Source organism: Pleurodeles waltl, chromosome 10, assembly GCF_031143425.1.
Source record: "Pleurodeles waltl isolate 20211129_DDA chromosome 10, aPleWal1.hap1.20221129, whole genome shotgun sequence".
Lineage (NCBI taxonomy): Eukaryota > Metazoa > Chordata > Amphibia > Caudata > Salamandridae > Pleurodeles > Pleurodeles waltl.
In genome coordinates this window covers 603,024,523-603,037,384 of record NC_090449.1, presented here as the reverse complement: position 1 = coordinate 603,037,384, position 12,862 = coordinate 603,024,523, and the positions used below count along the sequence as shown (strand labels likewise).

Here is a 12,862-nt window from a genome sequence, read left to right as displayed (position 1 = left end):
GGAGAAACCGATCACCAATACATTTTAGACAGACAGCATATGCACTTTAGCACCCGTTAGCAGTGGTAAAGTGCCCAGAGTCCTAAAGCCAACAAAAACAGGTCAGAAAAAAAGGAGGAAGAAGGCAAAAGTTTGAGGATAACCCTGCAAAAAGGGCCAGGTCCAACAGGTGTGATAATTAGATGGGAGGTGTGTGAGTTCATGAGGATGGGAGGTGGATTAGTAGATGAGCTGGAGGAGATTAGGTATTGTACTGCTGGGTTGCAGGGTTTGAATATCAAAGAAGGACATGTCATGTCCTTTAAGATGACATGTGGGAAATTTGCAGAAATGCAAAAATGTAGATTAATGCAAAAATGCATATGACTTAGAATAGACTGTAATCAGAGAGAGGAAGCATGCACAGAATGGATGGTAAGGAGAGGGTCATTCAAAGAAAAAAAGAGAGGAAACAATTGGATTTTTTAAGCCTATGTTTTCTTTTCAGTAAAATAGGTAAAACAGAGCAGCAACAGATCAAGATCCCCTCCCCCACAGAAAACGCACACTGGTATAGTAGTAGTGCAGGATTCCCTACCTCTAGAGCATAGCCAACATGGCAGCAAGTGCAAGATTCCCTCCCTCACCGAGTAGCAACAAATAGGGTAGTATGTGTACAAACTTTCCCTTCCTCACCGGAAAGGTACTGCATGGCAGCAGCAAAACTCGTTTCTCTCTCACAGAAAGCATCCACAGTGCATGGTTCACTACACTGCAGAAGCGATCTTGAACAGATGCGGTAGTCCAAGCTTCCACTCATCACAGATGTCCAGCTCAGGCATCTGTGCTATTAAGATTACAAACAGATGCATAAAGCTGGTGATTTATGAGCATGTATGTGGATGAGTGAGTGAATGCGTGAGTGCTGCGGCCAATTCCATCTGGTGCTTTTCATCCGATCTTCTTTCCGCTCTCCAATAATACCATCCTTCCTTCCACCATTCCTTCTTTCCTCTCACCTCTGTACCTTCATTCCTCTCTCTTTTTAACTCTCTCAGCCATGCCTTCCTTCCGTCCTCTTTTTTCTCTCCAATTTCCTATCTCAACCTTACCTTCTTTCCTTCTTTTCTCACTTGCCTTCCTTCCACCCTTCCTTATTTTCTCTTTTCACCACGCCTTCCTTCGACTCTTTCTTATTTCCCCCTCTCTGCCATCCATTCATTCCCCTCCTTTGTTTCTCTCTCCACCATTCCATCCTTTCCGCCTTCCTTCCACCCTTCCATCTTTCCTCTCTCCACATACCTTTCAACCACCCTTCCTTCTTTTCTCTCTCCCCCATACCTTTCTTCCACCCTTCCACCCTTCCTTCTTTCCTCTCTAAACCATGCCTTCCTTGCACCCTTTCTTCTGCCCTCTACCATACCTTCCTTCCTCCCTTCTTCTTTTCTTCTCACCCTTTAGTTTTTCCTTATTTCTCCTCCTTCTTTTTCACAGTTCTGCACATTTCTTATTTTCTTCTTCCTAACCCAACTGTTCATTCCGATTGCCTCTCTCCCTATGACCCTTGTTCTCCGTATTTATCCTGTTGCTGGTACTGCACTTAAAGGCTCTTGGCCTCCCACCTTGAGCTCTAACACTTTCCGTTATGCATGGGATTTTATTAGCAGTCATGCAGACAGAAGTGGGTCATAAAAGCTAGTCAACATTTTGGGGTGATTCAGATTAACAGCACACCAGGCCCAGTGGCAAACCCAACTTTAGCTCTTAGATTGGTGGGATTCACAGCACCACTGGGGTGCAGGTCATGCCTGTTGATGTCTCACCTTAGGGGTAGCAGTTCATTTTGAAGATTAGAAAAGAGGTATGTTGACTAAGGTACACCCCTCATCTGGAATGCCAAAACCAAATCAAATTTTACAGGCAGATTTGCCTGGTACGTCAGCCCCGGTCTACAGTGACACCATCAGTCAAGATTACTGTGCTTGAACTATTCTGGTGATTGAGATTGCACACAAATGTACATTTTCCGGTAAACGTTAGACATGATGGAGACTTTGCCATACTTTATAGAGACATCCCATGCTTAGTGTGTGAAATGGGCTGGAGAGAGAAACCAGTATGGATTCACCCTCCTACTTATCAATCAATCAATCAATCAATATTTGTAAAGCACGGCTACTCACCCGTAAGGGTTTCAAGGTGCTGGGGCGACGGGGCTCATCCGAAGACCCACATCTTGAGGTTCTTCCAGAAGATGGTGAGCAACGGGCTTTGTCTGAGGTTTAGGGGGAGGTTGTTCCAGCTCTTTGCTGTAGTGTAGGTGAAAGGTCGTCCTACGGTGGTGGTTTTGTGGATGCGAGGGACAGTGGCCAGGATCATCTGGGAGGAGCAGAGGGATCTGGCGGTGGCGTGGAAGGAGACGCAGTAGTTGAGGTAGGCTGGTCCTTCGTTGTGTATGGCCTTGTACATGTGGGTGAGAAGCTTGAAGGTGATTCGCTTCTCGACAGGTAGCCAGTGGAGGGTCCTCAGGTGTTGGGAGATGTGTTCTCGGCGTGGGAGGTCCAGAATGATCTGGCGGTGGCATTACGGATCAGTTGACGTTTTAGATGTATCTAGTTGAGTTTCTGGCGTAGAGGGTGTTGCCGTAGTCAAGCTTACTCATGACTAAGGCGTTTGTGACTGTCCTGAGACAGTATGCTGGGATCCATCTGAATACCTTCCGAAGTTTGAGGAGTGTGTGTCAGCAGAATGAGGCAACAGAGTTTACCTAGCGGTTCATGGATAGGGAGGAGTCAAGGATGATTCCTAAGTTGCGGGTGTGCTCAGTCGGTGCAGGGGGGGCGCTGAGGCATGTGGGCCACCAGGAGTCATCCCAAGCTGAGGTGGTGTTTCCGAAGGTGATGAGCTCCGTCTTGTCGGAGTTGAGCTTGAGGCAGCTTTCTCTCATCCAAGTGGCAACGGCTTCCATTCCTGCGTGAAAATTCCTTTTGGACGTGTCCGGGTCTTCGGTGAGAGAAATGATAAGTTGTGTGTCATCGGCATATGACACAATGTTAATACCGTGGCTTCTGACGATGGCAGCAAGAGGGGCCATGAATACGTTGAACAGTGTGGGACTCAGTGAGGATCTTTGGGGGACTCCGCAGTTGACTCCTGAGGGGCTCTTCCGCAGATTCCTATGTTGTGGAGTCTGGTGCGCAGAATACTGTGGGAGACGGTGTCGAAAGCTGCTGAGAGGTCGAGGAGTATGAGTGGGCTCATCACACTCTCACCTTTCTTACCCTCCTCATCCCCTTTCTCTATCGCACATTCTCCACTTACCCTTATTTATAATTGTTTCTCACACACCCTATCTTTCTCCATTTTTTGACACCCCTGATTTTCCGTCCTCCACTTCACTGCATACACACACACCTCACACTCTTTTTCACTCTTATCACCTTCAGCCCTATCTCAAAACTTTTTTAAATGAATTTTCAACATCTTCTATTACTACTTGTCATTCCATTCAACAATGCTCCTATAACCACATGTTCTCTTATCAACTTGCAGTCTGTCTCACACACCCTCGTACAATGACTTTCTCCATCACAAATCCTACTTTCTCTACAAACCAACTTTCCTTAATATATCCGTCTCATACACCCTCTTCCTTCTGACTCTCTAAGGTCATAACCTCCCTCAAACACTGCCTTCTCTCTTTCATGTATCCTCTGTTTCTTTTCTGCATCTCATATTACTCCCTCAGTTTATCAGACTCATACAGTCTAACAATAGCTCTATTACATACGTTGTCTATCACTACGAATGTTTTAAATGATAAGCTTACAAACTCACACAAGTGAAAAGTCTGTGTTTCGCAATTGGGTAAAACTGAACTATTGGCCTTACGTTTGATGTCAGTCGAGCAACCAAGCACTTGGCTGAGGAATTCAGCCAATGCAGTGATGACATCAAGGTGACAATGGCTGTTTACTTGCAAAAAAAGATCAATGTCATTTTGAAATTCCTAGACTTGCCCCATTCTTCCATTTTAGGTGTTAAAGGGTTTTGCTTATGCAGTTGAAGCCATATGGGGACATTGTTATCTGGAGCAGCCTAGCTACCTCCTAAGTAATAACCCTCCAGCCAGCAAATACTTGCCAACCCCTTCATAAACGTTTTTAATAGACATGCATCATTCAGTCCCAGCCATGTTGTTTTAAATTGTTGAGCGTTACCGATGTGATTGAAGGCTTTGTCTTTATTAAACGTGGCTGTCAAAGAAGGTGGCTATGGCAAGCAAGAAAGAGAAATGTAGCACATTCCCTTTAAAAGGGAGGATCTCACAGGGTGGTGACATCACTTCATGTGATGTGGCACCACTGCGCATTGGTTATGCTAATTAGACCTCCCCCACGCAGGACTTGTGCCCGGGGTATTTATCTTTCAGAGAACGTTTTTCCTTCTTAGATCAAAGTCCCACAAAGCTTCAGACACACTTGCTGTAGGTTAGCCCTGGATGAAATTGTGAGTGCAAACCCGAAGACTTCTACTGCTTGAAGCTTAATTTACAAGTACCACAGCATTCAGAGGGAAGCAGTTAGTGTACTTATCTGGCACAATATCATTAAGCACAAACAGGACTCAGAAATGGCAAACATGTTGAATCTAATACTAAAAACATTTGCCACTGTGCATACAAAAACGTATAAGAATGTAAACTGCACAGAGAAAAAATGTACATTCAGTTTCCAATTTAGATGGGTTAGTTTAGAGTGAAAATTTGCTTGCTCTGCATGAAAATTATCTCACGGTGCAGAAAAACTTCACTTCAGACTAAAACAAACAGTAATCATCAGAGTGCACATAATGTGGAACTCGCCCCTCCCTGCAAAGAATCATAACAGGTGTCACGTGGATCACCCGCGTAGCCTTTTTATTCGAGTAATCACATTTCAACATCATACGTCACATAATAGTTATAAATCAACCCAAATTCCCCCAAAGGCAAAGGAACAGCAGAATTCAAAATAGACATTCACTTAAGGGAAAACTTCAAGCATTTACAAAGACAGCAGGCAGCAGACGTTTACATATTAGTAGTGGAGACAAACATTGTGAACAAACAAGATGAGATAATCAATAGTCTCTTGCCACTAAGGCTGCAGTGCGCATCGTGCCAGCAAGCCCCAACATGCACCACCACCCGGGCACCTAAGCAAAGCAATATGAGGCATCGTCAGAACACCGTTGGCTCACCAACCTTGTACATCCTTCCAATCCAGAAGGGTGCTACCAAAACATCCCTGGGCACCGCATAGCGCTCCGGCCCTGCCGAGGAACCTGAGCACAGGCGCAGCCCCCAGAGTTCCAACCAGGCATCGTGGGTAGGGCAAGATAGTCCAGCCCCTTCTTCCTCCAGCCCAGTGCCCCCACAATTACGCCCGCTGAGGGATCAGTCTATTCAAGAGTCAACATTCACTGTATACCATGCTATTTTGTTGCCATGGGCCCCGCCAACAGAGGGCTGGGTGGGTGGGAGAAGAACTCTTGAACACGACGGGAAGACCTGAGCACCTGGAAGAGGGCAAAGAGGATTGAAAGAGGGGGAACGCCGGCTTAAAGGCACCTTCGACACCTCCTCCTCCGCGCCTCCGGGTGATGCAGCCCCGGCAGAATGTTACCTTACACCTGCCTGCTGTTCACGATGGAAGCTGGGGGGGTCCTGCCTGTGGTGCAACTAAGGGCGCCCATCCCAGGATACTGAGGGCACCTGAGCAGAAGCACTGAAACCTTTTCAAAACGTAAATATTGAGAGCTCCCAAAAATACACCAGTGAAAAACTGTACACTCTTAACTATAATTGAAAATCATTTAGAAGCTGCTTTACCTAAGCACATATGTCCCTCTTTTTGATTTTTTATTGATAACTTGACTTGTGTATGGTGGATTTTTGTCGTTTTGGTCTTGTTTTGTTTAGATAAATATTTCCTATTTTTCTAAACCTGTGTTGTGTCATTTTGTAGTGTTTTCATTAAGTTACTGTGTGTGTTGGTACAAATACTTTACACCTAGCACTCTGAAGTTAAGCCTACTGCTCTGCCAAGCTACCAAGGGGGTAAGCAGGGGTTAACTGAGGGTGATTCTCTTTTACCCTGACTAGAGTGAGGGTCCTTGCTTGAACAGGGGGTAACCTGACTGTCAACCAAAGACCCCATTTCTAACAATGGCCATATGGCTGTGAAGCTCCCAGGGCATTGTCAGCCACCCTGTGCAGTCCGCTGCCATCCATAGCCCTGCCGCTCCACACAGCAGTCCCTGATCCGCGGGAGGATGCCCGGAACCCAGTTGTGGCAGCGCTGGGGCGTGTAGACTCGCAGCGCTGAGCACCACAGCCTTACACGGTCCCCAGAGGCCCCGCAGTGACAGGGGCCGCAGGTGAGCCTGGGGTCAGGGCTGGTGTGTGCTCTGCGGCTCGCCTCAGCGTTGCTGTGTGAGTCTGCTGCTCTAGGGGTCTGCTGAGCCGCGTGTTGGTGGACAGTTTGCCGCCCGCCGTTGGGCTTGTGCGGAGTGCTGACCGCCCGGCCTGTGAACTTTGCCCTGGATGGGCCTTGGGCCTGGTTTGGGCCAAGTGTGTGGTGGGGCGTGGGACCTGCCCTGACCTCCTGGAGCCTGGGCCTGGTTGCTGCAGCCGGAGGTGGCCCTCTGACAGTCCCTGGGCTGCTGAGCTGCAGGCCAGGCACCGCATCCCACTGGTGAGCGGACGTGGTACGATCCAGTGAGTTAAATCCTAGCAGCCCAGGGCCTGAGCCATGATGTGAATTCAGCCATAAGCTGGTTGCATTAATAATGCTCATTGTGCCTGCAGCCCTATTTAACCTGCTGTGTTTGACCTGTGGCTACTCTGGAGGCCGCTGGTGACTTGCGCCCGCTGATCTGACTCTACTGGGCAGCTATTAACTGACCAAGGGGATGCAAATGCGGATTGATCATGCAGTGATTATAAGCCTTAATTCTACCCTTACCCACTTATAAATTTGAACATTATTCCTTGCTATTCCGGCAGCTGTTACTCGCCCCACTTCTTATTCAACACTTTAACATGGGGCGTGGTGACCCCAAACAATACTAAATTTCATTTCATTCGACCAGGACCCCCAAACACTGAGGGACTGGCCACTCAGTTAACATGGACACATCAGAGGTCGCCCACTCTGCTCCCCGCTGGAGGGAACTGCAGCAATGATGGTGGAGTTGAAAGGGCTTCAAGGCTATAGACACATGCTAGGATACCAGATGGCATGCATGAGCTCCCTGATGACCACTCATCCAGGCTGGGCGTCGCTGAGTAGCAGGTGTCGGACATCAAGGATGGTGCGACGGCACTGACCAGGTGCGTCAAGAGGATCAAGCGCCTACTGAAGATCGTCGCAGTGAAGAATGAAGACTTAGAGGCCTGCTCATGCCGCAATAATATTCAGATCACAGGAGTCGCAGAGTCCACTAACACAGGCCAACAAGTCTTTTTGTTGAGCAACTCCTGGTAGAACTGTTTGGCAGTTACTCCCTCATTTGCGGTGAATGGGCGCACCGCTAACTGGGGCCTCAGCGTTTTCCAGGGGCACCCCCACACCCAATTATTGCGAGGGTTTTGAACTACGAAGATCGTGATACAGTGCTCCGCTGAGCCTCTGATGCCTCCCAACTGCATCAGAGTTTCAGGGTATGTCACTCTTGCTGTACCCAGACTTCACTCCACTCATCCAGGAAGCTTGTCAAAAATATTCTGAGGTGAAGGGTCTATTGCAATGAGCCGGTCTGCTCTGTGGGATACTCTACGCTACCCGCTTGCGCATTTAAGTGAATGGCAAATCTCATTTTTTCAGCACCCCGGCTGAGACCTCAATTTTTCTTCAACAGCAGAAACTTGACAATGTCCCTTCTGCCTGCGGCCCCTCGCAGAGCCCCTCGAGATCTTCACCCATGGAGACACGGGATGTTTAGCCGGAGTAAGGTGCTAGCTGCTGGACTTCGTTGGTGACACTTAGCATATTGGCCAGGTCAAAGGCTGCTCACTTGAACAAATGACTTTTTTTCGGGACTAGCCACACCCTTATTCATTGTTCTAATCAATGGATCTGCACTGAACATTGTTAGCTTATTACTTTTACGTATGGCGGTTCAATTGTCCCTAACTGGAGCGTTGGTAACGCCTCCAGATGTAAACCTCTCCTTGGTTTGTTATGTTATTCCTGGGGTTGGTGCTTTCACTGGAGGGTTTTGGTTCCTCTGGTGTGGGTGGGGGGGATTGCGATTTGTTCTGTTTTTTATTTTGTAGACTTTCTTTTTTTTTTGTCATGTACACATGGGATGAAGCACTCCACAGCCCCTGCTATGCACTCACTGGTTCATTCCCATAAAGATGCCACACTAACACATGGGAGACCTTGCTCATAGTCTGGTCTGTGCCACGTGGAACATTAGAGGACTTAACAATCCCAGGAAAGACAAGTTGGTTATCTCTTATTTAAATAGGTACTGCGTTATAATTGCTTTCCTGCAGGAAACTCATCTTTCACCCTCAACTACATGCACCTTTGCCACACAGTAGGGTAGGGAAATCAGTATTTTGCCAATTACAGTTCCTATTCCAGGGTGGGTGTAGTCTAGTACATATGAGCCTACCTTCTGTATGTCATGTGTAATTTGCTGACTCTGGTGGACGCTATGTGGTGGTACGTGGGTCCCTAGCGGGCACCTCTATTCTTTTGGTCACTGTTTGGGCTCCAGTATCACCATGGCCCTCTACTTGCTTCCTTATAAGCGGATGACTTTATGCTGTTTGTCAGGGACAGATTGATAATCTAACCCCCCACATTGAAGATGTGATATGTTTCTTTTTTTTTTCCAGCTTGTCCACTCATTGGAACAAGTCAGAATTGTTCCCCCTCACAGATGCCACTAGGCCCTGGCACATGGCATGTCCCTTGATCTGGAGGGATGAATCGACTAGATATCTTGGCATACATCTGCATAGGTGCAGCTCTGAGGTCATTCTTCGGCACTTGGCCCAGCGGTCTACAGACTTATTACACAAGTGGAGCATTGGATTGCCTTTGTCCCTCGCTAGTAGGTCGGCCATTATAAAGTTGGTGGTTCTTCCTCGCCTCCTGTACTTGTTTCTGAATATTCTCATTGCTCTGCCCAGACACTTTTTTAACACGCTACAAGGTATTCTCACATGACTGGTTTGGGAAGGTAGGCATCCACAGATACGCTGGTCGAGATTGACACTACAGTTTGAGCAGGGGGGCTTTGGGGTTCCAGACTTCTATCTTTATTACCTGATTGTTCAGGCTCATTTTGCCTACTACTGGTACCATCCAGACAGTACAATTCAATATCTCAAACCATAAGGGGCACAGTCCCCATCTACTCCGCTTACTGCACTGCTTCCCAAGGACCTGCCCAGAACCCCTTCAGAAATACTGACACTCCTGACAACGTGCTGGGCGTGGATAAAACTGCTTCATTATCTAGGTTTTGATGCTCTCTACTCACCTCACATTCCCTTATCCAACAACCTGTGGCTACCACCTACATGTGAATGACTGACGCAACATACCCTTGCTGCCTTCCACCTGCACCCTGTCAGCGGCTTGTTCTCAGACTCAATGCTCCCTTCCGCCACAGGTGTGACCAAGGGACATCATGCCTCTGCACTTGACAAATTCATTCTGCAGAGACTGCATGGAGCATTACGGGCTGTGTTGCTTGCTTACCTAACTAAACCAAGGTAATTTTGCCCCCTATCCATTACGATAACAGTGCCTTACAATGCTCATTTCATCTCTCTCCTATACCGTACGTCTTTGCAATTTAGACCAATCGGACCTGAAAAGTCAAGAGTCGCTTGGGAGAGAGACCTCGGTCACTTCCTAACGGATGTAATGTGGTATTACTGCTGCACACAGGTCAGATTAGTATCAAACAATTACCAGCACAAACTTTTGCATTTTAAATTTATACACCGTGCATACACCACTCCGTCTGCTCTCTCCCAGCTGGACCCTACACGATCCCACCAATGTCTCAAGTGTAAGGCTGACCATGCCTATTTCTTTAATTCTCTGCATAGTGGAGCAACATTTACTCTACTCTATCCCACATGAAGGAGCATCTGCCGAATTCTCCCCGAGCAGGCTCACAAGGGCAGTTATAACTTGCAAATTGAGCAATCTGATTGACTACCTAGTCCCCAACACGCAGTTTCAGGTACTAATCATAATTAAATTCTAGCCTCCATTATGACTCTTTTAAGTTAGCCGCACGCTATAAGTGTATTATTGCTTTCCATACCTGTCAGCTAGTGGACCACATATCAGGGCACCAAGAAGAAGTCCCAGCATGAAAATAGATTGCGAGATGTCATTCAGTTCCTTTTTGTCACAGACCAGGTCAAACTGAAGAAAATAAGAGAAAATAACTGTAAATATAACTCACTTCCTGTCATTTCATATATCTGATGTTTGATGCTAAACCTCTGTATATAAAACCCACCAATTTATGGGAATGATGTCAAGTTCATGATTTATGGGCCTTCATTTACAGGTAAGCCGTCATTCTAATCATTTCTAAATTTCAAAACAATACGAAAACCATATAAAAAACACAAGTCATCCAAAAAGGCATCACTTTTCATTATTGCTCTTTAATCCTAAAGCAAAATGTGCAATGTCTGCAATACCGATATAATGCGTACATTCTCATTTCATTATTATATATGTAATATCAGTCCGTAAATGTTCAACTTCTCTCATGTAATCATTCCTACTCCATTAAATGTTGTAATCACTTTATAAAAAACTGAAAATAACTTTGCTAACAAGCTTTCAACGTTTTCTTCTCAACAATTTTACCATGGAAATCAGTATTTGCTGCTAGCATATGGTGGATTAACCAGTGTCCTAAACATATCGTAGGAGAAATATCAACTGCCAACATATTTTCTACCTAGATATCCTAAAGGTAAATATGTGTAGGTTAGTTTAAGTTTAACATACGTAACAACACATAAATAGAACTTGACTATATTTTTCTGTCCCCACTGGAGATAACCAGGAGGTAGTTATAGGTAGTACCAACTTTTCCCATTGACAAAGCGTTTTTTGTTTTGCTAATAACTTTGGCGCTGTTTGACATTACTTCACAAAATGTTTTTAAAAAATGCTCTACTTTGCCTAGTTCTGCAGGGAAAGTTTAGGGGTGATCCATCAAGCAGGGCCGGAAAAGAGAGTAGATCCAAAATGCTTTTTCCCATGCAATGTCTCTGGGGATTTAGCATTTTTTAACACAATTACAGCCTGAACCGCTAAACGCATGTACACCAAATTTGGCAGAAAAGGTAGATCTTGGTATAGAAAGAGTCCTTTTAGTAATTTTGTGTAAATGTGTTCAGTAGATTGGGAGTTATTAAAGAAGTAAAAATATAGATATCTAGGGGTGCAGATCCTTTACGGATCCAATCACAGGGGATCCACGGATCCTGGGAAAAACCAAGGCTCTAATTGGCTGGCTGCAACCTGACAGGAAAGTTGTGGCTGCCATTTTCTTTCTCGCTTGGGCCAGGGGAGGCAAGAAAAAGGGGAAGACAAATAAGGGGTCAGGGGACAGGTATACTGACCTTACACATGAAGTGGGTCCTCATGGGAAAAAAATTGCTAAATTTTTTCTTTCGGTTGAAATGCGGATCCACTGTGGGGCTCAGCGTGACTCCCCGCGCCCAATCCCCAAGTGTAAATCCACAATGGATCCATAGGTCCAAAGCAGACTTAAAAAAATACACATTCACAAACAAAACCATTGGCTCGCACAGCCAAATGCTGTGTGCATTGTGGGGTTGGGTGCATGCAGAGGGTTTGGCTGCAGGGCTTGCGGCCAACCCCTACCACTTATGAAGCAGTGGTCGCAGTAACATACGGTAATTGAACATTACTTTACATTAAAAAAACATAGAAATTCACTGAGAAAACCAAAGTTTAAAAGGATGTTATAGTTAGGTTGATGTTGTTACCCAATCAAAAACCATAGAAATTCAGCAGTGATACGTATCTGAAGAAATTATGACTCGTGCCGCAAACTAACTTTAGGCCACAAGTTATAGTTTCTGAACATAAGCATACCTATAACTTCTGAATTTCTATGGTTGTGTGTGGGTAAAACGTTAACCTTACTATACCGTCCCTGTAAACTTTAGTTTTCTCAGAGCAGGTATATATACATATATATATATAATAATACATGCATATATATATTTTACCTATTGGCGGGCTCAAGTAGGTAGTTATAGTTAAGACCTGGTTTCCATAGGGAAAGCATTTTTGCTAATAATTTAAAACATTTTTAAAAATAATTTCTGCCTCTCACTTTAGCTGCTGTCTATAACGTTTTGGGGTGATTCATCACGTGGTGTCTGAGAAAAAGAGGAGGGCTCAAAACATGTTTTTCCCATGCAAATTCCTATAGGGAATTTATACACGACTACAGCCTGACCTGCTGGACGGAATGTCACCAAATTTGTCAGTCCCATCAGCTGCTGTCTGGGGAGTTTCAGAGCGATCCGTCCGGAGGGGCTGGGGAAAAACATGCTTTCCCCATTTGTTTTTCCATAAATGATTATACTTTTTATCAAAAGATTTTTTTTTATTTTTGTTAAATTCAACAAAAAATTCTCATTCTAGGTATATGAGATATTAAAGCCTAAAAATACTCTCTCTTTCTCTCTCACTTTCTTTCTGTCTTTCTTTCAGTCAATTTCTCCCACTCACACACCCACTTAGACACTTGCGCACCCACTCACAGATCCACTAAGACACTCACGTACCCAATCACAGACCCACTC

The 12,862-nt window shown here is 45.5% G+C and overlaps 1 protein-coding gene across 1 annotated transcript in view; it reads right to left on the bottom strand.

The window, feature by feature from the left end:
- LOC138261748 (solute carrier family 22 member 13-like) overlaps positions 1 to 12,862 on the bottom strand; it is a 394,165-nt gene that overhangs the window by 315,762 nt on the left and 65,541 nt on the right. Inside the window, exon 2 of the mRNA XM_069211069.1 lies at positions 10,321 to 10,424. Coding sequence (XP_069067170.1) covers positions 10,321 to 10,424 — 104 coding nt within the window. The remainder of the gene's footprint in view (positions 1 to 10,320; positions 10,425 to 12,862) is intronic.